Source organism: Musca autumnalis, unplaced genomic scaffold, assembly GCF_047663935.1.
Source record: "Musca autumnalis isolate F117 unplaced genomic scaffold, ASM4766393v1 scaffold_3, whole genome shotgun sequence".
Lineage (NCBI taxonomy): Eukaryota > Metazoa > Arthropoda > Insecta > Diptera > Muscidae > Musca > Musca autumnalis.
In genome coordinates this window covers 48,421,121-48,446,879 of record NW_027411866.1, presented here as the reverse complement: position 1 = coordinate 48,446,879, position 25,759 = coordinate 48,421,121, and the positions used below count along the sequence as shown (strand labels likewise).

At 37.0% G+C, this 25,759-nt stretch overlaps 1 protein-coding gene across 2 annotated transcripts; it reads right to left on the bottom strand.

Annotated features, from left to right (window-relative positions):
* Positions 1–6,971: 6,971 nt before the first annotated feature.
* Positions 6,972–10,644, bottom strand: LOC141396456 (decapping and exoribonuclease protein Rai1-like). 2 transcript variants are annotated; one of them, XM_073971929.1, is made up of 4 exons: positions 10,552–10,644; positions 7,730–8,412; positions 7,427–7,658; positions 6,972–7,360 (listed from the first exon to the last, which is right to left on the bottom strand). In XM_073971929.1, exons 2-4 carry the CDS (start codon positions 8,407–8,409, stop codon positions 7,130–7,132), a joined length of 1,143 nt encoding a protein of 380 aa, XP_073828030.1. In that variant the 5' UTR covers positions 8,410–8,412; positions 10,552–10,644; the 3' UTR covers positions 6,972–7,129. The 2 variants fall into 2 exon arrangements, with proteins under 2 accessions (XP_073828030.1, XP_073828029.1); XM_073971928.1 differs by having other exon boundaries at positions 9,559–10,555.
* Between the last annotated feature and the right edge of the window lie 15,115 nt (positions 10,645–25,759).

Sequence of the window (25,759 nt, the reverse complement as noted above, 5' to 3'; positions counted from 1 at the left end):
GCCAAGGGCATTAAAAACAAAGAAAATGGCATAATTAAACCTGAACGTGATTCCATGGTGCCCACACAAATTGTTTTAACTGATAAAGACCGGATACTACAAGAAAAGGAAGCTGAACTCAGGCGTATGCAGGAAATGTTGGCCCAAATGCAAGCCAAGATGCAAGCTCAACAATAAGTCTTTGGGTAGTATTATTAGTCCACTAACTAAATCAAGTGGAGAAAAAAAAACAAATACACTGAAATATAGACAAACAGATCCACTCACACACAAACACATTTCATCTGTTAGGCATAGACATTTTTTATAATTTAACACAAAAAATAATGGTGCCGAATTTCAAATGATTTTTTCTTCTTCTATTTTTTAACGTGTATGTATTTATGTATGTAGAATATCTCAATTTTTTTGTGTACTAATTTTAAAATGTGGTTTGTGTGAATGTTACACAAAACATAAGAAAAATTATTTGAAATTCCAAAACGTTACAAATCTCTCCCTAATTATTATTAAAACAAAATAAACATTATTTATATAAGTATTACTGAAAACAAATATCAAAACTACAATATACATTGAACACTTTAAAGTGTGAAACTAGTAAAACTACATAACTTTCAATTGAAATCGGGGAGAGTTGCATACCAAAAGAATTGGTGTTACACAAATGCAGCAGATGGTGAGAGAGACCAAGTGGCAAATATGTTCGCAATTTATAGCAATTGTCCTTAACGGACAAAGATTTTATATTTATATCCAAGCAACAATAGACCTGTGAGGAGTTTATATATAAAAATTGTATAAAAATTCTGATTAAGGCTAAGTGTGTTAAGGTCGAGTAAATTTGAGATTCGTTTTCCTTACTCTCTGCTGTATAAAATGTTCTCAATTTCAATTGAAAGTTACATAGCTGTTGTGTTTTATTACAGATTTTCCATTTTATTGACAAACACCGACTCCAGTTCAGGCCTTCCGACAAACAAATACATACCACACTCTCATACACATCTACACAAATGACAAACATTTATAGTGCATATTTTTAGGCGTAACTAGGTGACGCATATAAAGAATCACCTAACCCTACAAAACAAAACAAATCGAACTTCTTGTTTGTTAAACAATTGTTAAACTAGACTAAACACAAAAAACACACAACAACACTTATTGAAACGTAGAGAAAACACATGATGATGATTTGTTTTGAATCATTTCTCATTCTCACCTCAATATCTTCTGTAACGTCCTAAACCTAATTCCTATCAAAGTTAAACAAATTAAAATATGCTCAACCTACAATCAAAGTAATAAAAAATTAAAGGAAAATATAAACAATTTTATGTGTTTTACAAATAGATTAAGTCTTGAATTGACAACAAAAGTAATTCTTTGGGCTTTACCTTATTATATAAGTATTACCATTATTATTTCAATAGTTTTCAGTAGCAATAGCATAATTTTATAAGAATTTTTTTGAATGCAATGCGAAATACAAGATGAATTTTCAAAACTCATTTCAAAGAATTAAAGAACATCTTAGTCGGAGAAGTAGAAAGTGTATTGTCTCTTTCTCTCCTGAAACTGAATAATCTTCCAACAAAATTTTCAGTGTTTGCCACAAGAGCAACTTAAAATTTTCCACAAAATTCTTGATTTTCAATTCTAATGCATCATAAACAAAACCCCAACTTTTATGTATTATAAAAAACCAAAATTTAAATTCACCTAACCCCACTCAATTTGGCATATAATTTTATATTTTACTTTTCGTTTTATTTGCTAAAAGCTTTTATAATTGTAAGGTATGTCGCGTCTATCCTCGAAAATCTCTTTATTTACAAAACATTTCTTAATATTTTAGACATTGTCAACAATTTTTTACACTTAATTTTTCGTTTATTAAATTTATATACCTGTAATATTTATATCTTATATACATACCAAACATACATATATACAATGTCTTCGTCGTATGTAAGTAACTATCATCCTTTTAATATACATACATAAAAAATACACATACTTGCTAAATAACCTTTATATATTATTGACATATTTAAGATTTCTTTCTTACATATATAATTATTAAAAATCTAAGAAAAACAATTCAAAATTCTTATAGTTACTTAAATGAAAAAACAATGAGAACAAATTATATATTAAATATATGCGCTTTTTTATACATATAACAAAAAACTCAATGTGTTTTTTTATTTTTTTATGTGTAAATATTCATTTTAATCCGGCGGCAGCGGGTAAAAAGCAAAGCAAGTAAAGCTTCTCTGCAAGTGGTGTCTTAGGACACGCCGTTCGGACTCGGCGATAAACTGTAGGTTCCATATCATTGGGCTAATATGAATCAGGGTGCACTCAATGGTATGAGAGAAGTATCCCTTGTCCCGCCTGGGATGTTTGTGGACAATGCACTGACTGTATCGTCTCCATATAAAACCGGAAGTTTAAAAATCACCCGAAGGCCAAGATTAGTGCGCTACGCGTATAAGAGCCCCCCTCAGCCGTGGAGATACCACCATAATTTACGATGAGTGATGTTGTAGACGTCATCCGAATCGCGAAATCATCCAAAGCGTTGGGTCCACACGGAATCTTAATATTAATGCTCAACTGGATGAAACCGGTGTTGAGTATTTAACAAGTGTCCTTAATCTATCGTTAACCACCCATATTGTAGCAGAAGCCTGGATACCAGCAGAGTTAAATAGTACAGACACATCTCCCTCTTGTCGCCAGTGGCAAAGATTCTAGAGGCACCACTCCTGCCCAAGATGATAAGAAGTTTTCCAATATCCGAACACTAGCATGGATTCCGGAAGATGCTTATCACCACAACAGCAGCATTCGACGACATAGAAAAGACTTCTGTCCTGCTGCAAAGCTATGTATGTTTTTCAAAAGTTCACAGTTACGCATGTTTACGCAGTAAAAAGGCAAACACGCATCATTTTTATATCTGATGCATTCGCAGTTGCATTTTCGAGGAACAACGAATTAGTTCACAACTGAAATATTTTGACGAAATCTAAAAATTGCAATGTGCTGGTACATTTCGGAAGTCTGCCTATATGTGTGGACGCCAGCAGTTTGTGGAATTTGGAAATAAAAAGTCTATATCCGTAAATTGAAAAAGGGAGTTCCTCAAGGCGGCGTGATAACTCCGGTGATGTTTAACCTCTACCTTTCTTAAATTCCACAACCTCCAGACGACATAGGACCGTAGTGTTGGTACGATCATGGCATCGAATCCTATCGTCAATGACATATGTAATAGGTTAAAATGTCTACTCAGCCGACTTAGGACAGTTCTTCCATCTAATGTGTACTTTACACGATATGTTTTTTACATATGGGTTGTCACTTCGCATATACATTTTGTATTTAAAAAGTGACAACCCATATGTTAAAAAGAAATATGAAAGTATTTGCCGCTAAATCCACTGCCACACTGTTCATCACCGTGTTCTAAAGGAGCCGCAGTAATGTCCAAAAAGCCCCTATAGATTTCATTGTGAAAAAAGTTATTCATGGTCAAGGTAATTTTTGAGGTTTTAGGTTTTTATAGCCTCTACCATAGTATGGAGGGTATATTATTTTTGTTTTCCCGTCCGTCCGTCCCTCCGACTGTGGTAATCACTATAGCATTCAGATTGTTTATATTTTCTTCTTAGCATTTAAATATAAAAAGATAATAAATTTAATATAAAATATGCTTTTATGTTTCGTTGGAGTAGTTCATGCTTAAAAAACGTTTAATTAGAAATTTTTAATTATTTTTTAATCATATATTTATTTAGTTTAAAGGATTAATTTCAGAGTAAGTTGTAGTTTAAGCTAACTTTGCTTTTGTAATGGCCTTATAGATTGGCCACCGGTTTGAAATAAATAAAAAATTGAGATGGGACGCTACAATTTTCACAGAAGCGTTATTTTGTTCGAAACTTAGAAGATGGGCTATATCTACGGTGACCAACCGTACTCTATTATAGAGGACAGTACTCTATTTTAGGTGTCCGTACTCTATTTTTTCAACGTACTCTATTTGTCCTCTATTTTCATCATATCGAGCCCTTCCCGCGAAAAAGGTGTAAGCGACAAAAAGCTAATTTTACAGGAGACGGTTTTTATTGAATAACTTTTGATATAACCAAAATTGTTTATTCAAATTTGGTATAGATCTGTTATTAAATCCTATTTACTGAAAAAATAAAAAAATTGTGGAATATCTTCAATATAACGGTAGTTTGTGTCGCTTACATCTTTTTCGCTGTCACGCAATCAGGCTTTTACTTTGAGAAGTGGCGGTTACATCAAAAAAAATTATTTGAAACAAATCATTTTTAGAGTAATTCTTATCTACAATTTAAAAACAAAGCACACTAATTTTATAGCAAGTATTTATTCGAAGAATTATAAGATTAAAACGTATTTCTAGTAATATAGTTGAATAACGACATGGTATGTAAATGTGCAATTTGATGTAAGCGACAATTCGCTGTCACAACCAAATGTACACAAAAAGCAAAAATGGCGCTTACATCAAAATTGTTTTTGCTCTAATTTCGTAACGGTACATGGCTGAGTTCTAAAAATTTGGGAGATGGTGTGTGGGAATATTCTTCATAGATTTCCGTAAAAAAACGAAAATCGAAAAAATGTCGCTTACATCATTTTCGCGGGAAGGGCTCGATATGTACTCTATGTCCTCTATTTTTGATTTGTTTTACAAATACATGTGAATACAAAGGTAATACAATGAAATCTGAGAAACCTAGGCAGAAATTTAACCAAATATTGTCGCTGTTGAAATGAAATCAGCCTTTTCATACGCATCGTATAAGGCTTATTCAGCGATCGTATTTTTTTGAAATTTCTTGCACCAATCCATCGATAAAAATCCTTTTTTCGGCCAGGTTTTCATGCAGTGTCACAGACATAACCATCGTGTCACCTGGTCTGACAAATGATGTCGTTTCTCTTGGAAGTACAAAGTTTAAATATATTGATTGTAAAATATATTGATTGTTTGATAGAGGGCGGGAAGGATAGAGATCCTCTAAAATCAATTTCATAAAAACACAATTTACTTTAAGGCAAACCTTTTACGTGTCTACCAACGTTTCGGAGTCTGAAGTGTACAGAATTTTGCTCGGGAATATGAAACTCTAATTCGATTGTCATTGAATTTTAAGTTTGATTTAGAGTATTAATTGGACCAAAAAAGTTCTTGAAATTCATTTCTGATAAATGTAGAAAAAAATTGTTGCCCGAGGTTGGAGCCAAGTTATTTTTTCGACTCAGTCTCCGACTACAGCATAATTTCTAGACTCCAACTGAGACTACGTAACGCTATTGACTACTGACTATAGGATGTTGCTTCATCGCGTCGTCATCGCGTAGAAAATTGTGAAAAATGGTTGGGCGAAAATGTTCACAAGTAAATTCCATATTTTTTATGGAAATTAATTCTTTAAGTCCTGTAAAAAACGCATAACGTGGTATGTCAAACCGTATTGAGTACGCTTATGCTAGAAAATATTAAGCTTTTCAATGGAAATGGTAAATGACGCCTGGCATTGTTGTCTAGCCCCGAAACATATGTAGTAGCCTTAGTATGTGTACTCTATTTTCATCCAAAAATATTGGTCACCGTAGCTATATCGGCTCACTTTTTGGAATAGCCCCGATATAACGGTAAGTGGTAAAACAACTTCGAGATATAAAATTGCACACATATATACACGTTTTGGAATAGCCCCCATTTAACGACGACCGATTTCTGATATTTTGAAGTTTTTATTGACGTTTTCGGCACAAATTAGATGTAATTTGGCATTTAGAGTTCGAAGTGTTCAAAAAATGTCTGCACAAAAAATTGCTGGCATACGTCGTCGACGTTTTGGAATAGCATCCATATAACGGTACCGCACGTTTTCAGGTATTTGGTTTTCATCGATTTTAGCGGCCCAAATTGCCAAATTGGATGTAATTTGGCATTTAGGGTTCCCAGTGGTTATGGTTATGGACATGGGTCCACGTTTTGGAATAGCCCCCATATAAAGACGTTTTCGGTATTCCGGACATTTTTGGTGAATTTGGATGTGATTTGGAATTTACGGTTCCTAGTGGTCGAACGACTTCTCCACCAAAAATTGCACACATAGGACCACGTTTTGGAATAGCCCCATATAACAGTACCGCCCGATTTCAAGTACTTTAAAGTTTTTATCAAAAAGGCGAAAGCGAATGCCGTACTTTTCTCCCGATTAATTATCGATGCAGCCACTTTTAATTGAGCGGACTTGGTATTTAATAGTCACCAAGTGAAATAGCTGTGGTACCAATAAGCCCCCGTTTTTTGTAACTAATTTTTGTTCGTTCGTCTATATTCGCAATAATTTAGGCATCCATAGCTCAACGCAAGTAACCCCCTGTTTTTGTAACTATTTTTTGTTCGTTCGTCTATATTCGTAATAATTTAGGCATCCATAGCTCAGTCCCTAGATGGCATACGGACCTAATTTTTCCTAGACGCGTTCCATATATAGTTAAGAATTCCTCTTTTAAAAATCAGAGCTCTACATTTGCCCTGACGCGAGTAAATCGATCTACAAAATTTGACAATTCGTGTGAGAAGAATAAAAACTTTTACAAAAATAGGGGGTAAATCGATCTACAAAATTTGACAATTTGTGTGAAAATAATAAAAAAAATTACAAAAACAGTGGTTTAGTCTCAATATACATATGAATCATTCGAATGTATTTACCTTGCGTACTAAAAACTATGTTATAAGTTTCGTTTTGTTATTAGTTTGATATTTTGAACAAATTTATTGCTTTTTAAATATCGTAAAACTGTATGGGTTCATTAAATTTAAAATATGTATGCTTTTAGATATTCCAAATCCATTTTGACTTTTAAAATCCAATCAACACCAAAAGACACATTGACAATTAATTGTTAAATATTAAATTTTTATTATTTCCGTATATAAAGTAAAATGAAATGTTTTCAAGTCAATAATTTGATCAATCTCATCTAATTAGGTATTTATGTACACTGTACATATCTATATATGTATTTGTATTTACATTAAAGTTGCAAACCATCATTACATTGGATTATTTTTATTGAGACGTGAAATAGATTCTACAAACCAGTCGGGTAGAAAGGAATGCTCAGTTTTACCCGGCAGACAAATGTAATTTATTTGTCCAGTTCTAGCGCTAAAGTAAAACTCATAAACTGTATATGGGCAGTTAAGATTTGCCGTTATATTTTTTAAGCGGCCCAAAAACTGAGAGAGAAAATTTGCACAAACCGAGGGTGACCAATGATTTTGCTAAGTAAAGAAATAATAAATAGTGTATTACGAATCATTTATGATAACTAACATCAAATAACATACCGCTCCATTTTTTGGCAATGAACGTGTTTCCACATGTTCCAAACTCCTTACAAAACCCTTATCATTTCGTATTCCCACATAAATATCTTCGACGCCAACCAAAAATGATTGACACCACCAGTTTCGTGTTTTGAATTTAAGGTAGGATGTACGTTGACGTTCATTCGAATGATTTTGCCGAGTTTTAAGCTCAACAAATTTTAAATTTTCAAGCACTGGCATATTATAGTTCCTGAAATGAAGGAAATTTTAGAAAAGTATAACACCTATACACACACATATGTATATCGTTTCAATACTTACAGTTGAACCGGCTGTTCACTGACAATGCCATCCATTTCGGCACCATACAACAAATTCATACCAGCTAAACGTGTATGGAACACAAGTGAAAACTCTTCGGACTCGTTGACAGGCGAGCTTGTATCCGGTTCTCGAAATGGCGTTTCGGACAAGCAATACTGTTCAAATTTGAAACCCCAAGAGCAACAATTCTTTTGAAATTGACTTTCTTGAGATCGTTCATAACGCTTTTGTTCCGTCTCACGTTCTAGCAAATAGATAGTATTCCTAAACCGTGTAACTTGAATACACCAATCGCTTTTATGTTCATAGGGTGTACACATCAAAAGTCTCAGTAGACCACGATATGACACAAATTCTGGAGCTGGTGAATTTACAAATATCCTTTGCTGGTGATCATATAAAAATTTTAACAGGTGATCGAGTAGTTCATTTCTAGCCGATTCAGGTTTATGTATAACTCTATTAAGACCAGCATTCAAGTCCAGAGGGAAGGCATTGGCAGCAGGCGGTTTGTAGTATTTCAATTGGGTATCGCTGGGTTCGAACGTACGATCGCCATCAATACTAAAAAATCCTATAGGTTGTGGTTTCTTTATATCTGGAAATGCTATTTCATTTTCTGGTGGTCTAATCCATGATAAGCCGGCATCTTTTCCTGTATTATTATATACGTTCATTTTCTGCAAAAATGATTACAAGATTTGAAATGTCATAACATGTGGACAAATTAAAAAAATAAGAGAAAAACTCATTTAAATAATTTTTTTTTTTTTTTTTGTGTAATGAGTCTCCTGAAAACTTTACATTATTATCAACACACAAAGGCCTACTACCAAAGGGATCCTAGTCTCGAACCCATAAACTGGATTTAAGTTTAGTAACATTAGGTCTTAGGTCTAAGATGTGAGGACCTAATCTCTTCTACAGTTTATACAATCCAAGCAAAATAAAATGAAAGGTGCAATGTAGGGTGCAGTCTACACAGAGTCATGAAAAATGCACTCCGTTCGATACACTTTATTTGTAGTTGCTTTAAAGATAGATCCCTACATAAAAAATCAGTTGGTTCATCTCTATAAGCAGCGACCCATTTCAAAAGACAAACAAGAGTGTAAAGGCCTGGGTACATAAGCCGCTCGGCTTTCTTGCTTAATTCATTTCTGGTAAAAGACCAAAGGCCAAGTTTGACCTAATTGAAATGTATTTCTTTATTCCTTTACCAGAAATGAATTAAGTAAGAAAGCCGAGCGGCTTATGTGTCGAGGCCTTAAGCATTTCAAAGAATTTGTTATAAAATAAAGAAATAACAACTTAAGTTGCGAACATTTTTGCGGTAATTCACGAGACGGAAATTTTTAATGGAGTGGAGTTGGAGTCCATGTCGAAAGCTGAACTAGTGATGGGAAGGCAACATAAAAAATTTAGGAATATGAAAGAAAATCAGATGCGCTTGGATTAAAAGAAAACTCAATCAAACGTGATTGAATTGAGTGGAAACTTTTTTTTAATTTGTGTTTTTTATATCATAAAGTTCTTTGTGTTCTTGTTTTACATAAATAATAAATGCATTTTATTTATTCTGGGATATTTCACAATGGCTTGCATTTTTATTGCATCTTTGGATTCAAAATGGAGTGTTTTCTAGCTGCGTGCTAGGAAGCAAAATGGAAAGCCTTTTTCTATGCGCTCTCTTTTAAAATTCATTGAGGAATATATAGAAAAACATACTGTACACTTGTACTTTACACTTGGATGGAAACTGTTTGCTGGAGGAACTCATACAACCCCACACCATAAAAGACCCATCCTGAGTCCCTACGCCATACCTTACTTGGTCCATCCGACCCAGACAGGTTCAATTTACTTTCATCTGCAACAATTACAGACTGCTCAAAATCCTCTTTATCCTGTTCCTGAACGAACTCTATTCGAATTTGGCGGTTTTTAGCATTTACGAATGGCTCTTTCAGCTCTTCCAGTGCAACTCTGCCATGAAGACCATGACCATGCTTACGCAAAATTCTCCTAATGGTTTCTGGGTTGCATTTTTTGTTAAGATATTTCTCCGCGTTCTCGGCAAGTTTAGGTGCACTAAGCTTCGGGTTTTCGGCCACCTGTCGAAGGAACCACTTTTCGTCTCTTTCTGTGAAAATTTTTTTCTCGCTCTTTTTTGACTTGTTGCAGATCCTATTTTCGGTTTTATGCCTCAATATGATTTTTTGAACTGCAGATCGTGTAATATTGAGTGTTTCTGCTATTTTCCGTTGAGACTTTCCCAATTCTGCATGACTAATAACTAATTTTCTTTCGGCAATCGTTGTATGGCGTCCCATGGCTTTAATTCGAAAACAATTGATCTCTCAACTGGCAAACTTGTGAATGGGTACATCGACTATTGTAATAATTTGCTTGTAATTTCAACACAAGGAAAAAGCTGTAAACACATCTAACGTTTCAGTAAAGTTGGCGTCATTTCTGATAAAAGAATAAAAAAGCAAGGGCAACATAGATCGAATTTTCCTTTAGTTTTTTGTTTTATCAGAAATGATGCCCTTATTCTTGTGTTGAAATTACAAGCACAATATTACAATATATTCATCCGAATTCAAACTTTTTGCTGGGATGGTACGCATATTGGGTTAGGGGCTTCTTGGTGGGCCAACATCTCGAAAGTATCGACTTCCGCAACAAAAAACATTACTACGAAAAGAGCACATGAGATGCTGGACTTGTTTCCAAACTGGGCTAGACTGACACTTGCTCTGAATTCAGAGAAGTTCTCTGAATATTTTCTGGACATGCTTTCAAAATCCACTTACCACAAGCAAATCCTGTTGAATCCCGTCCAATGTTTAGAATATAGGACCAAAAAGAATTCAAAAATTTTTAGAGATCTATAGTGTGAAATGTAAACTATGAAGTGATATGGCAACATGTCCAATTCGTTGATCAAATTTTTAGAGTTGTTAAATCTAGTGAACTAGTTCAGTACCATAGTTCGTTTGCGTATGATTCATTTTATTAAAACAAAGAGATAATATAACTCATTCGCAGTTCGTTCATGGAAACAACCGGTGTCCACTGAACTATATTTTGAACTAGGTCGTTCAAACGAACTAGATTTTAACAACTCTACAAATTTTACGTTTTCACTAATACTTGGTTTACATTTACCAAATCCACTCGATTTCAACTGCCAATTCCATTGCTTAAACGTCAAATGAAATCCAAATATTTTCAGATGAGATTACATTTGACGTATGTACAAAGTAATTGACAGTCGAAATCCACTCGATTTCGTAAATGTACTATGTATGTACTATAAAAGTAACATGATGCAATTAATAAAATGAAACAGAAACTACAACAATAATACACAGATTACACTTAACCCGGTGATTACATATGTAAGTAGGTTAGGTTAGGTTCAGGATGTGCAGCTGCCATGTTGACAGCTACTCCACTCGGAGACCTTGAGGTCCATTGTGATCATCCAAACTATTAAATTATGTGTGTTGTAGAGGTGGAAGATGTTGTATTGATGTGTGATGTGTGTTGTGTGGTTTGGGCTATTTGATTGTAGATGCTGGATATGGCTGTGTGTGTTGATGTTGGTTGAGTTGTAGGTGGTGATGATATGTAACTGATGTGAAAATAAAGGTGGTGTTGAGGGCAAGTGATGGGGTGCCTGTTGTGGATAGAGCTATGTGATGCTGTGTGACTGTGGGTGATGATATAAGTCTGTTGATGTGCTGTGCTCATAGATGGTGGTGATGTGTAGCTGCTGGTTATATGGTGATTTTGTGCATTCAGGTGATGACAAGGAGATGTGTTAGGTATTGGTGATGTGGATGACAAGTGATGAGGTGCCTGTTGTGGATAGAGCTGTGGATGATGATGTGTGTCTGTTGGTGTGATGTGCTGTGTGGGAGGAAAGTGATTAGGTTGGAAAGGTTGGACAGGAAGGGAAGCGGAAGAGAGAGAGAAGAGTAAGAATAATTAGAATGATTAGTGACTGTATTGGAGAAGTCAGGTTATTTAAAGAGGGAAGATGGTTTAGTAGCTAACTACGATTTAGTTACTAACGGTTTTAGGTCTGTGTTGGCCTGCCCCAGAGCATCTTAAGGCTCTTGCAGTAAACCACCAACACTGTGGGGTCAATAGAGGCGAAGTAGGAAAGAGATTCAATCACATGTTCACCAAATAGTCTATGTCTTTTGACCATCAGTCTAGGACATCTGCATAGAAGGTGCTCGATTGTCTCCGTTTCCTCCTCATCCTCACATAACCTACAGTACTCAATGTTGTTGCCATCCCACTTGCAAGTCATGGATCTTATTCCGCAGTGACCGGTTATTACCCCCACAGCGGTTCTGATTTCTGATTTGCACAGCGAGAGGAGGGACGAAGTTCTACGCCATGAGATAACCGGCCAGATTGACTTAGATACCTTACAACCAGGCACATCCTGCCAAACTTTAACGGTTTCCTCTGCGTAGAGCTTACTGAGTTTGTCGAGGAAGAAGCAGAGAGGTGGCTTGACACTATCCTCTACCGTGAGGTCCGAGGATTGGGATCCTCTTCTAGCCAGTTCATCAACTATCTCGTTTCCCTCAACATTGCAATGCCCTGGAACCCAACAAAACCTAACAACTATGTTACATGTTTTTAAGAGAGACCTGCATCTTTGAACAATCCTGGATTTAATACTGTATGACCCTAACGCTTTTAGGGCAGCCTGACTGTCCACGTAAACAGTGACTGCCTTATCTATAAGGTCCGTCATTCCCACTATTAATTCCAAGGCTTTCAAAACCGCAAAAACTTCTGCCTGAAAAACACTACAGTTGTCATTAAGCTTATATGAGTTCCTGATGTCTAATTCTTCACAGAACACACCAGATCCCGTGCCTTCCTCCATCTTCGATCCATCGGTGAAGATCGACAGGCTATCTGGAAGTGGTCTGCCTCGTGTCCACTCACTCCTGTCGGGGATTAGTACGTCAGCTGTGTCAAAGTCCAGGCTTGATGAGATGTAGTCAGTCTCATCTCCCCTGGCTCTTAGTCCAATCTGGCTACAAGTCCGCTGTAGAACACTAGCATGTCCAAGATGTGAACCACGCCACAGATTTAGCTCTTTAAGCCTCAAGGCAGATCGTGAAGCTCGATACTGTACAAGTATGTCCAAAGGTTGGACGTTCAGTATGGCATTCAATGCGGCCTGAGGGGTGCTTCTTGCTGCTCCAGTAATGAGTACTGACGCAGCTCTTTGCACAGTAGCTAGTTTGGACAGATTGGAATTATTACCTAGGGCATGCCACCAAACGAGACAACCATAGGTCAGAATGGGACTGACCACTGTCCTATACAGCCAGTGTATTACATATGGTCTGAGGCCCCAGCTCTTGCCTATGGAGTTCTTGCAGGAATAAAGCGCGATTAAACCCCTCTTGGTGCGCTCCTCCGTGTTCCTATTCCATCTTAGCCGATGGTCCAGGATCACTCCCAGGTATTTCGCCTCCGTAGAGAGGTCCAATCGCACTCCATCCAGCGTTGGCGGCACAAATTCGGCAATATTTCTTTTTCTGGTGAATAGTACCAGCTCAGTCTTCGCAGGGTTCACCCCAAGACCATTGTGGTGAGCCCAGCGAGAGAGCTTAACCAGCGCACCCTGCATCAGTTCCGACAGCGTCGACAAGAATTTTCCACTGATTAGAAGGACAACGTCGTCAGCGTATGCTACAGCTTTTGTCCCTAGTCTCTCAAACTCCTTGAGTATCCCATTCACCACTAGAAGCCACAGCAATGGAGATAAGACTCCACCTTGTGGGGTGCCCCTAGTGACTGACTTCCTTACGGAACTCTCTCCAATACTGGAATTGATCAGTCTGCTTTCCAGCATTCTGTCAATCCAGTTGATTAAGATAGAGGGGACACTCAGAAGCTCTAGAGAAGAATGAATGGATTCAAGCTTCACATTATTGAACGCTCCCTCTATGTCTAGAAAAGCGGCCAATGTGTGATCCAAGTTATCCATGTTCTTCTCTATATAACTCACTACCTCATGTAGCGCTGTTTCCGTCGATTTCCCTTTCATATAAGCATGCTGGGAGCTGCTTATAAGGTCACAATTTATGTACGATCTGATCTCCAAGTCGAGCAGCCTTTCTAAGGTTTTTAATAGAAAGGAGGAAAGACTTATCGGTCTGTAGTCCTTCGGCAACGCGTGGCTTGGCTTCCCAGCCTTGGGGATATAAGTCACTGTTACCTCTTTCCACAGTGCCGGTACGTGCGACAGCAATAAGCAAGCCCTAAAAATAACCTTCAGTATGGTGATCAATACCGGTGGTGCGTTCTGAAGCATCGCCGGAATGACGCCATCTGGACCAGGAGATTTGTAGGGTTGAAAAGTGCTGATCGCCCAAGAGATCCTTGAGTCACTTATCAACCTATTGACGAAGAACCTCTCATCGGGTGTATAGGTTCTGTTCGTTTCCGAGCTCGGATACGAAACAGCGTCCTTGCATCCCGGGAAATGAGTCTCTGCCAATAGATCAAGAGTCTCTAGAGCAGAGTTCGTCCACGTGCCATCATTTCGTTTGATGCTCCCAATAGGTTTGGGGTCCTTTGAGATTACCTTACGAAATCTTGCCGCCTCGTTTACTCCCTCTATCGATTCACTAAAGTTAATCCAGGAGTTTCTCTTAGCTTTCCTGACCTCACTTTTGTACTTATTGAAACTGTTCTTATACAGATCCCAATCCGTACTAAGTTTGGTCCTGTTCGCTTTGTTGTACGCTCTCCTGCTAACCTTCCTAAGGTTAGCTAGATCTTTGTTCCACCAGGCGGGCTGTGTTCTCCTACCTGGGTAAGTTAATGGGCATGTCTTTTCATAGCAATCCCTGAGGACATTTGTGAGATCCTCAACCCGTCTGTCCACTTCCCTCTCTGTGTGAGGTTCAGATATTTCACACAGTCTTGAAGAGGCCATGGAGTTGAACTTCTCCCAATTAGTTCTCCTGGGATTCCTATGAGGTTGTTGCCGTTTACTTCCACTCGGGACTCGAAAGTGTATCGTCCTATGGTCCGAAAAGGAACATTCCTCCGATACTCTCCAGTCCGTTATGGAAGTATCCTCCATATTTGTAAGAGTGAGGTCTATTACCTCCTCCCTTACCCTATTCTGGAAGGTGGCCGTATTTCCCCTATTACACACTCGTAGATTATTAGTTAAAATAAAATCGAATATGGACTCACCTCTCGAATTAGTGTCACTGCTGCCCCAGTGGAAGTGATGGGCATTTGCATCGCAGCCCATTATGAGATTACAAGTGCCCGAGATCTCATCCACTAGCTTACGCACCAATCGACTAGGTGGGTCAGGTACCTCGTACGGCATGTAGACCGAGGCTAGCACCAAGGCCCTTCCGGAGCCTACTTCCAGCCTCACTACCGCCGTGTCGCCATCACTGTAATTATAGAGATGAATGGGATTTAAACATTTCTTCACTATAATACAAGATCTTACCTTCTCCCCATTCGACGAATAGAACAGGGAGTACCGCCCATCGTTTAGTCCAGAAACCCTATTTTTGTGGAGATAGGGTTCCTGGACCAAAGCGATGTCAATCACCGAATTTGTAAGGGAGAGTAGGAGTTCTGCAGCCGCCGCCTTGCAGTGATGCAGATTAATCTGCACCACGTGAAGGCCCTGCTGCCCGAACTCCTTACTGGGGCTGCGAGAAGCGGAACCGAAGCCAACCCAACCCGAAGTCCAGCTCTCCCTTACTATTCTTGATGAACTCCGCGCTTGAACTGTCCATGGTGAACTTCATCACCGTGCCTTCGCCTTCTGGGTAGGACCTCACCAGTTTCCAGCTATCAGTCTGGATGGGCCTGTTTTGCTTCCGGATCAGCTTCAACACCTGTGCCAGGTGTAAGTAACTTGCGGACAGTTGTGTATACATATTATGGTCGAAACATAAATTTTTTCGAACTGAAACTTGCGGAAAAAATTGAAGTTACTTTCAAAGCACTAAAGGCCTGCGTACATAAGCTGCTCTGCCTGATTGCCTTGCTTTCCTGCTTAATTTTTGACATAATAAAAATAAAAGAACAAAGAAGGCCGAGGAAATTTCGAACTGGGTTGCCCTTTTCTTTTATATTTTTTTTATCAGAAGTAACTAGGCGTTTACACACAGACAGTACTGGCAAGACAATAGCAAAGTTACAAACAATTTTAACCAATACATTCATACTTTGCTCTATACATATTTAAAAATTTATAAATGTATTTGTGAAAAAGGTTTGTATTTTTGCTATTGTCTTGCCAATACTGGCATTTGTAAACGCAGGGTTAGCCAGGTAAGCAGGCAAGGCAGCTTATGTACTCACCCCTTTAAGGTCGAAATTTGTTTGGCCCTCTTTATTCTTTTATTTTTATTCCCAGCAAAAAGTTTGCATCCGCGGATGCAGTTAAATCACTAGAACAATTGCCGCTGGAGTACATCTTTTCCTATGAATTCACCTATAAATTTTACAAGAGAGGGCGCAGCTAGGATGCACACCATTTTGCTTCCACGGCACACAGCTAGGATGCACTCCATTTTCGATCCAAATCACAGCCATTGATGTAGTGTTTTGGATTGAATTTAAATGCAGTCTAAAGATGCTATAAAATGCAAGCCATTGCAAATATCCCAAAATAAATAAAATACATTGCTTATTCGTGTAAATAAGAATATTAATACCAAGTTTACACTAGCGCTCCAAAATCCACTGGATTTCACGAAATCCTGAAATACACCCCGGTGTTTACACTCATTTTTTGTTGATTTCAAACATATCACAATGATCAAGGTAGATGCATATGCTCAGCTGATCGAACATGAATTTTCACAAGTTGTAAATTGAATTAATCATCAAAATCATCAAAAATCAACAACTTTATTTGGAAAATTATCGTAAAATTATCTATATATTGTATTAATTCTAACAAATGAAAAATAAAAAAATGATTTTATCGTTGATACATCATAATAATAAATTTTGATAGATAAAAGTTGTGCTCAGAACCAATAAATGGGATTATTCGTGTTCATTATGTTTCCAAATACATTATTCTTGTTCTTATGCAGTAGTTTTCCGGTTTAGTGCTAAAAATGCGTTCCCGTACTCCGAAATCTAGCAAGACTTGCACTTCTCTTTAAACAAAAATAGCGCCGAATAACACCTTCTTCTCCTATTTTCTGCTATACAATTTTGGCCTAGTAGAAACTAGCAGCAAGTATTTTCATTGGCATCTAATATTATAGCTGATACGTTGATTTTGACATTTATGCAGGAGTTTCTGCAATTTCCGTAATTTTTCCGTTCCCGAATTTTTTAAGAAATTTGTATTAGGAAGCAATTTTTGACAATTCGCTCTTTTTTTCTAACATTACCATTAAAAAAGTACGGGAACACAATGAAAAATAGCATTGTAAAGGCCTGGGTACATAAGCTGCCTTGCCTGCTTACCTTGCTTAATTCTGATAAAAGAATAAAAAAGAAAAGGGCAAGCCAGTTCGAAATTTCCTCGGCCCTCTTTATTCTTTTATTTTTATTATGTCAAAAATGAAGCAGGAAAGCAAGGCAATCAGGCAGAGCAGCTTATGTACGCAGGCCTTAACAATGTAATATAATATTTTTTCACATTGTTTACAAATTTTGATACTAAAATATTTTTGTTGTAGCAATTGACCATCTACCTTGTTTATTGTGATACGTGAAAAGTGTTGCAACTTTTGGTACTTTTTTAGACAAAAACAGGGTTGTATATCATGTGAACTGTGATTTCGATGTTGATTTCGCTGAAATCACGAAAAGAGATGATTTCATTTTTGTATGCGAAATCATGATAAATTTTGCTTGATTCCGCGCGAAATCACGAAACGCATTCGAAATCACGAAAAAATGCCGAATGTAAACCAAACATAACTTTATTACACTAATACAAATTATAAAAACTCTCCATTAAATTTGATCATAACTGAGTTTATTTCCTCTGCTCTGCTTTTTGTGACACCGCAACTGATATTGCTTCATCATCCAAATGGTTTTTCATTTTTCCTCCAACTCCAGTTCAGATTTCCAAAAAAAAACTAACTCGACTTCAAAAATAATTTGCGTCTCGTGAATTACAGCAATGTTCGTATCTTTAGTTTGTATTTCTTTATTTTTTTAAACAAATTCTTATAATTTTTGACACTCTTTCTTGTGCTCAGAAAAAAAGACTGCGACTGTAGGGATCAAAAAATTGGCTTGCTTGGCTAGGGATCTATGCGAGTGCTTCTAAAATGTATCGAGGGGAGTGCATTTTTTCATAACTCCGTGTGGACTGCATCGAAAGATGTATTGAAATCATAACTCTGCATTGCACTAATTCCAAACGTTTTTGCTGGGTTATGTCAGAAATGAACCAGGAGAGTAATAGCCCGTTTCCACGGTACGTCGTTCGTTCTCTATCCATTGTTCGACCCATAACTACGAATAAATTACTTATTTCCCCACACAAAATTCTATGAACGAACGACGATTTTTCTACGTTGTTCGATTAGAAATACTCTCTGAACGAGGAAGAAGTACACTAAGACCTCGCTTTGCGTCGTTTCAGTTTGCGTTGTTTTCGAAGTTGCGTCGTTGCCTAGTTAATACCAATTTTTACTCTGCGTCCTTCGATTTTTGATGTTGCGTTGTTTTAAATTTGAGTGTCTAATTTTCTATACCCTCCACCAAAATTTGGAGGGTATATAACATTTGTTTTTTCGATTGTAACGCATTGAAATAACAATTTGTGACCCTATAAAATAGGTATATAAATATATTCTTGGTCAGCGTAAAATTCTAAGTTGATTTAACCATGTCCATCCGTTTTGTGTAATCACGCTATCTTCGAATGATTTGAGATAGAGGAATGTAGTTTTGCCCACATACATATGTATTTGGTCTGAACTTACATCAAATTCAAAGATGAGCTACATCGGTTCACGTCTTAGTAAAGCCCCCATATAACGCATTGTAGAACAAGAAAAGGTAGCAGCAATACCCAGCTGACTGAACTGGGTTGTAGTGTTAGTGTCAAATTTCATATGACATTTTATAAATTTATTTCTATTTCGATGTACATTAGGGACATATATTTTCATTCGGAAAAACCATTTCCCAGAAAGACTTCTTCATTTCAATGATATGTAACCTCTCCAAGTTCGAACGATAAGCCGCGCAGTAAATCACCGCTTGTAGAGGCGATACAACGTTTGTTAATATGTGAGGTATTTTGTTAAAATTTAAAAAAATAAAGCTCTAATAAACATGTGCTTATTTGATTTCTAAAACAAAACATTGAAACAACTTCTCCTTTTTCTATGAATTTCCAGCGACCCCAAACTTTTCTGCAAGAATTCTACTTTCTGCGAGAATTTATGCATTTAGTGGAATGATGTGGAACCATAAAAATTGAAAATGTAACGAATTTTCATTCATGTTTTCCAAAATATTCAACTAAATGTGAAAAATTATTAGTTTTTTAAATTCCAATAATTTATAGATATTTCCTTGTTTTGTTTACAAATACAACTGGCAGTAACGTTACAAACAAAAACAAATTCCTTTGTGGTTGTTGTTCGAGTTGTATTTGTTGTAGTATTAACTTTACCTTATATTTGTTCTACCATGCATATAACGGTACCCCCAATGTCAGTTGTTTTTACCTTTTTAGCGACATTTTCAGAGCGAATTAGCTTAATTTGCAATTTAGTGTTCCCAGTAGAGCTGGCAAACCATCGATATTCCCAACATTAGATATTTTCGATATAATAGTTTTAAATATCGATTACTATCGATATTATCGGTAAGCTGTCAACACCATTAATTTGGAGATGAAAATGGCGGAAATGTCAATGCTTTTCTTGACATTTTGCACAAATAGTTCACAGAAATGCAAAGGAGAATAACAAATTGCTTTTATCTTACAAAAATATTAAAAAAATACATTTTACCTTTCCGAAAAATATGTACGTGTGAGGGTGACGTAGGGTGACGTAGGGGATGGAAGATACCAAGGAACGGTCCTGACCGGTTTTAACATGGCAAAGCCCAGGATTTATCTTGGTCCCTCTTTCATCCCAAGTGGACACTGACCTCCCCGTGGTGTCACCTGGGGAACTGCCTTTAACACCCGTTAAAGGTAGTGAGCTAACATGTGCCGCGCGTTCACCCATAAGAACGTTAAAAACTTGGGTTTGGGCGTCGGGTTAGTAACCCTCCCCTAGAAAAAACAGCCTACTATGAAAAAACGAAAGAAAAAAGTTTTAAATATCGATTACTATCGATATTATCGGTAAGCTGTCAACACCATTAATTTGGAGATGAAAATGGCGGAAATGTCAATGCTTTTCTTGACATTTTGCACAAATAGTTCACAGAAATGCAAAGGAGAATAACAAATTGCTTTTATCTTACAAAAATATTAAAAAAATACATTTTACCTTTCCGAAAAATATGTACGTGTGACTACGGGCTTATTTTCTCACACACACAAAACCGAAAAGCAGCGAAATTTCTATTTATTTTAATGAGTTTTGGGTTGGGGATTTTTGTTCCGATAATATCGATAGGCAAAACTATCTATCGATATTTAATTTTTAAAAAACAATCGATTTTATCGATAGTGCCATCGATTTTTTGCCAGCTCTAGTTCCCAGTGATGTAGAAACTTGACATTGGTCCACGTTTTGTTATAGCCCTCACAAAGCGATACCGCTCGAGCATTTTGACTGTTTTAGCTACATTTTCTGGCCGAATTAGACCAAAATAGCTATCATTTGACGTTTAGGGGTTCATAGTGTTTAAGTAATTTCTCCACCTAAATTTGTGGGCATAAGAAAAAATCGTGTTGTTCTAGCCTGGAACCTATCTCCGAACTTAACATGGTTTTCCATAGAAAATCTTAATTCGCTTTGCGTCGTTTCACTTTGAGTCGTGTTTTTTTTTTTTTTGGAACGTATCTACGACGCAAAGCGAGGTCTTGGTGTATGTCCCATCCCTAACAAATGAGAGAATTTATCGAAAAAATTAATTATGACATGTCTAAATTCCAAATTGAAAAATTTGTTGAAAACACAAAAATTTTTAGAAAAAAGGAAAATGATGAATGAAAGCTAATGAATTAAACATTTCATATAGATGCAGAAGGAAGATAGTTGTGTTTCCTTCTTAATTCCACACATATTTCATGTCCATTAGTTCAAAATCGCGTAAAAAATCAGAAACAAATAACTGAAAGTCTGTATACACAAACATCGTTTTGACACGTCTCTCTCTCTCTCTTTAATTTTGAAAATAGAAACATATAAAAATATATTGAAAATACAAAATTATTCAGAATTTATGGAAAAAGTGAATGAAATGTGTTAGTTAAATATAGAAGATACATTTGAAGGAAAGTCTATTGCTTTTCCTATTAATTCATTAAGGAAATTTTGTTTACGTTTCTGTTAATTACGAATGGTGTTGTGGAAACGGGTTAATTCGTGTACGTCGTTCGACAGGCGAACAACGTAATTGAAACGCTCGTGTGAACATGACATAAGGCAATCAGGCAAGGCAGCTTATGTACGCAGCCCTTTAAGCCGAATACGCAGTATAGGTTTAAGAAATCGGTGTCGTATATTGATGATTGCACGATCGTGTTCGTCTTATAGTACATTGGAGTTTTTTGCCGGGTTAACCCACTTTAGTCCATGTTTAGACATACGGGAAAGTAAATTCAGTTTTTAGGCAATAGGGGGTAGGAAAGAGTATTGAGGAGCTATTTCCTCTCCGCTCTCTCCCAAAAACTCAATTTACTTTCCCGAGAAATTTGTGTGTCTAAACACAGACTTATGAGGATTTATCTGACATTAGAGTTTTTTGCCGGGTTATACCCCGGTTACACTTAACCGGATTAACCCAGTGGGTTTGGATTTCAAATGTCAATTCCGTAGCGCAAACGTCAAATAAATCCTCATGAAGTGGGTTAACCCGGCAAAAAACTCTAATGTAACCGTACTATAAGACGAACACGATCGTGTAATCATCAATCAAATTTGCTCCTTCTTTATTCTTTTATTTTTATTATGTCAGAAATGAAGCAGGAAAGCAAGGCAATCCGGCAAAGCAGCTTATTTGACGTTTGCGCTATGGAATTGACATTTGAAATCCAAACCCACCGTGTTAATCCGGTTAAGTGTAACCGGGGTATTAGTATACACAGGTAATAAAATGAAACAGTTTATACCTGGTCAATAAAAAGAACAGAAATCTATCTCAAAATTTCCCATTTACTCATTTGGCTAAATGTGGTAGCAGAATAATATTCAATACGCCATGCCTCATATCACGTAGACCATGATGAAATTATAAGGTGGCATAAAACGCCAGCGTCGTGGTTTCAATCTGCCAATTTTTGGTTGTTGGGAATAAATTGTATGACAACGCAAACAAACATTATGACATCTTGTGCTACTTACGTGGTAAATATATCTTGACGTAGACTAAATGTAAATTACGTCAGAACAATACAGTTAAGGCCAAAACGCATTCGCTTACCTTTTCTGCTTTCAAAATTTTTTGAGTTATGGCCTGTAATCCGGACAGTGAACGCATATTTAAATGGCCCATTATTTCTTGGCCTCGACACATATGTGGCTGGCTTTCTGGCTGAAGTCATTTCTGGCAAAAAACTAAAGACCAAGTTCGGCGTAATTTCAAATGTGGGTCTGACATTTCTTTATCCCTTTCCCAAAAATGACTTCAGCCAGAAAGCTTACGTGTCAAAGCCTTTATACCACGATGTTTTAGGACTTCATATATTTCTAGGATTTTTTAAAACGAAATTATATAAAGTACGTATGCCCTCATGGTGAAATAAATTTCATGAAATGATACGCCCTTAATGCCTGCGTACATAAGCTGCTCGTCCTGATTGCCTTGCTTTCCTGCTTCATTTTTGGCATAATAAAAATAAAAGAATAAAGAAGGCCGAGTAAATTTCGAACTGGGTTGCCCTTTTCTTTCCCAGCAAAATTTGAAGAAAGGGGTTCCATGCGATGACGTGATTTCATGGCATCTTTTGCATTGGTTCAAACGAAGTCGTGAGTGATCCGATCTTGTCATTAGCATTTGAACCAATGCAAAGGAAGTCGTGAAAGATCCGATCTTTTCATCAGCATTTGAACCCATGCCAAGGATGTCGTGAAAGAGCCGATCTTTTCATCAGCATTTGAATCCATTCCATCGATCCAATAGATATGAGTTTCGTGTTTTTATTTATGCACATTTATAAGATTAATTATTTACAAAAGGCTTGATGTTGTCGGAGACTCGAAACCACAACCAACGTTGTTCAAACTCTCGTCGTAATGATGTCATCGCAAAGGGTTGGTGAAAATGACATGACAAAGCATTAGCGTAAATGACATGCTTTGGATCCAAAAATGAACAGCATCTTTTGGGGTCCACGCTCATATAAAATTCATCGATGAAGATGCTAAAACATGACATGCCAGATCACTTGCACCCATGATTGAATGGCACCTTTGGCATCGAACATTTTGCAAGCAAGGTAAGCTGGCAAGACAGCTTATGTACTCACCCCTTTAGTTCCGGACCACTCGAGAATCTCTTCTTCTTTTCCGATGGATTTCATTTGACGTTTGAGCAATGGAATCGACAGTTGTAATCGAGTGGATTTCGTAAATGTAAACCTAGCCTAAGACTTCTTCTAGTTTTTAGGTCTTCCTTTTTTCCTGTTACCTTGAGGATTCCAATCTAGGGCTTGGCGGCATAGTTCATCGTTATTTTTCGCAACGTGTACCCTATCCATTTGCATTTTCTTCTTTTTATGATTGTTGTTATTGGATCGGTATTGCACATTTGGTAGAGATCGAAATTGCTTATAACACTTAGCCACCATATTTTCATTATGTATCGAAGACATCGGTTCGTAAATGACTGTAGCTTTGAGTTTAATGCTGCTGTTGTCAGCCAAGTTTCGCATCCGTAGAGTAGTACGGATAAAACGTTCGATTTGAAAATATTTATTTTTGTATTTGTCGATATTATTGTAGAGTTTCAGATGGATCGCAGTTGGTTGAAAGCTCCGTTTGCTTTCAAGATAATGCTTCCAAGATAAACGAATTTCTCTACGAATTCGATCGGTTCGTCGCCAATAAAGAAAGGATCTGAGTTAGTGGTTTTTGTCTTTATTGCTTTGGTTTTATTTATATTGATCTTAAAGGCCTGAGTACATAAGTTGCTTTGCCTGGTTGCCTTGCTTTCCTCCTTCATTTTTGACATAATAAAAAATATAGGAGGCCGAGCAAACTTCGAACTGGGTTGCCCTTTTCTTTTTTATTCTTTTATCAGAAGCAAGCAAGGCAACCAGACGAGGCAGCTTATGTACGTAGGCCTTAAAGGCCTGCGTACATAAGCTGCTTTGCCTGATTGCCTTGCTTTGCTGCTTCAATAAAAAATAAAAGAACAAAGAAGGCCGACCCAATTTCCAACTGATGGCAACCCAGTTCGAAATTTCGTCTTTATTCTATTATTTTTATTACGTCAGAAATGAAGCAGGTAAGCAAGGCAATCAGGCAAAGCAGCTTATGTACGCAGGCCTTAAGTCCTGCACTAGCTGACTGAGTTATTAAGTCATTAATCTTCGACTGCATGTCGCAATGCTTTGTGGACAAAAGACATATATCGTCTGCGTTATTCAAGTCATCTAGATTTTCCGTTAGTGTCCATTGAATTCCTCGATTTTTGTTTTTGATTGTGTCAGTGAGGACCTTGTCAATGACCAGCAGAAAAAGAATATGCCAAAGTAGGCAGCCTTGTTACACCCGACATAGGAGTGAACGGTTCTGAGAGGCGTCCATTGTGTAGAACTCTGCACTTATAGCACGGTTACACTACAGCTTTTTGCCGGGTTAACCCACTTCATGAGGATTTATTGCTTAATCTGGTCAAATCTGACCAGATTTGCCATACAAAAATTAAATTCTCTCACGACTGGGTTTATTTAAAATCCGGCACAAATCCCCTAGTGTTGTGTTGTTCCGGAACGAACTAGTTCCAAGGAACTATTGCGGACACGGAACTATTGGAACTATATCCGTCACTTGGATTTATATAGTTCCTTTAGTTCATATAGTACTAGTCGAGCAATAATTCTTTTCATTTGCGTAGTTCATTTTTTTCCTTTAATTCCACACTCACTTCAATCTTTCTCGTTCGGTTTGTTTATCATTCAGATGTGGCCACATTGTGAAATAAACGTAAATAACATCGTCATTACATCGCTGCAAATTTTTATTTGTATGTCTATTCATCCACCATAAGATGAAAACAATAAGAAGGGAAAAGATTCGTTCAACTACTTCACTCTTAGATTTATTTGGCACTTAAGAAAATAAAAAGAACAACTGAAGAGAAAGATTCATTGAACTATATCGGTCTCGGTACTATTTGAAACGAAGGAAACAGAAAGAACGATGAAAGAGAAAGATTCATTGAACTATATCGCTCTTGGAACTATTTGGAACTATGGAACTATATTAAGGAACTAGTTCCTTTTGAGAAAAGGAACTAGAAAGATCGATCCGCTCCAGGAACTAGATTACCCAACTCTAAAATCCACCAAAAATACAGTGTTGTATTCGGTATTAGTGCAAAAAATACCAACTCTACTCAAAAAGTACCAAAAGTTGCAACTGTTTTTGCAACAGAGTTATGCCAAGTTTACACTTACGCTCCAAAATCCACTGGATTTCACTAAATCCTGAAATACACCCCGGTGTTTATACTTATTTTTTTGTTGATTTCAAACATATCACAATTATCAAGGTAGATGCATATGAGCAGCTGATCGAACATGAATTTTCAAAACAACTTGTTGTAAATAGAATTAGTCATCAAAAAAATACGACAATATAGAACTTTACTGCTTTA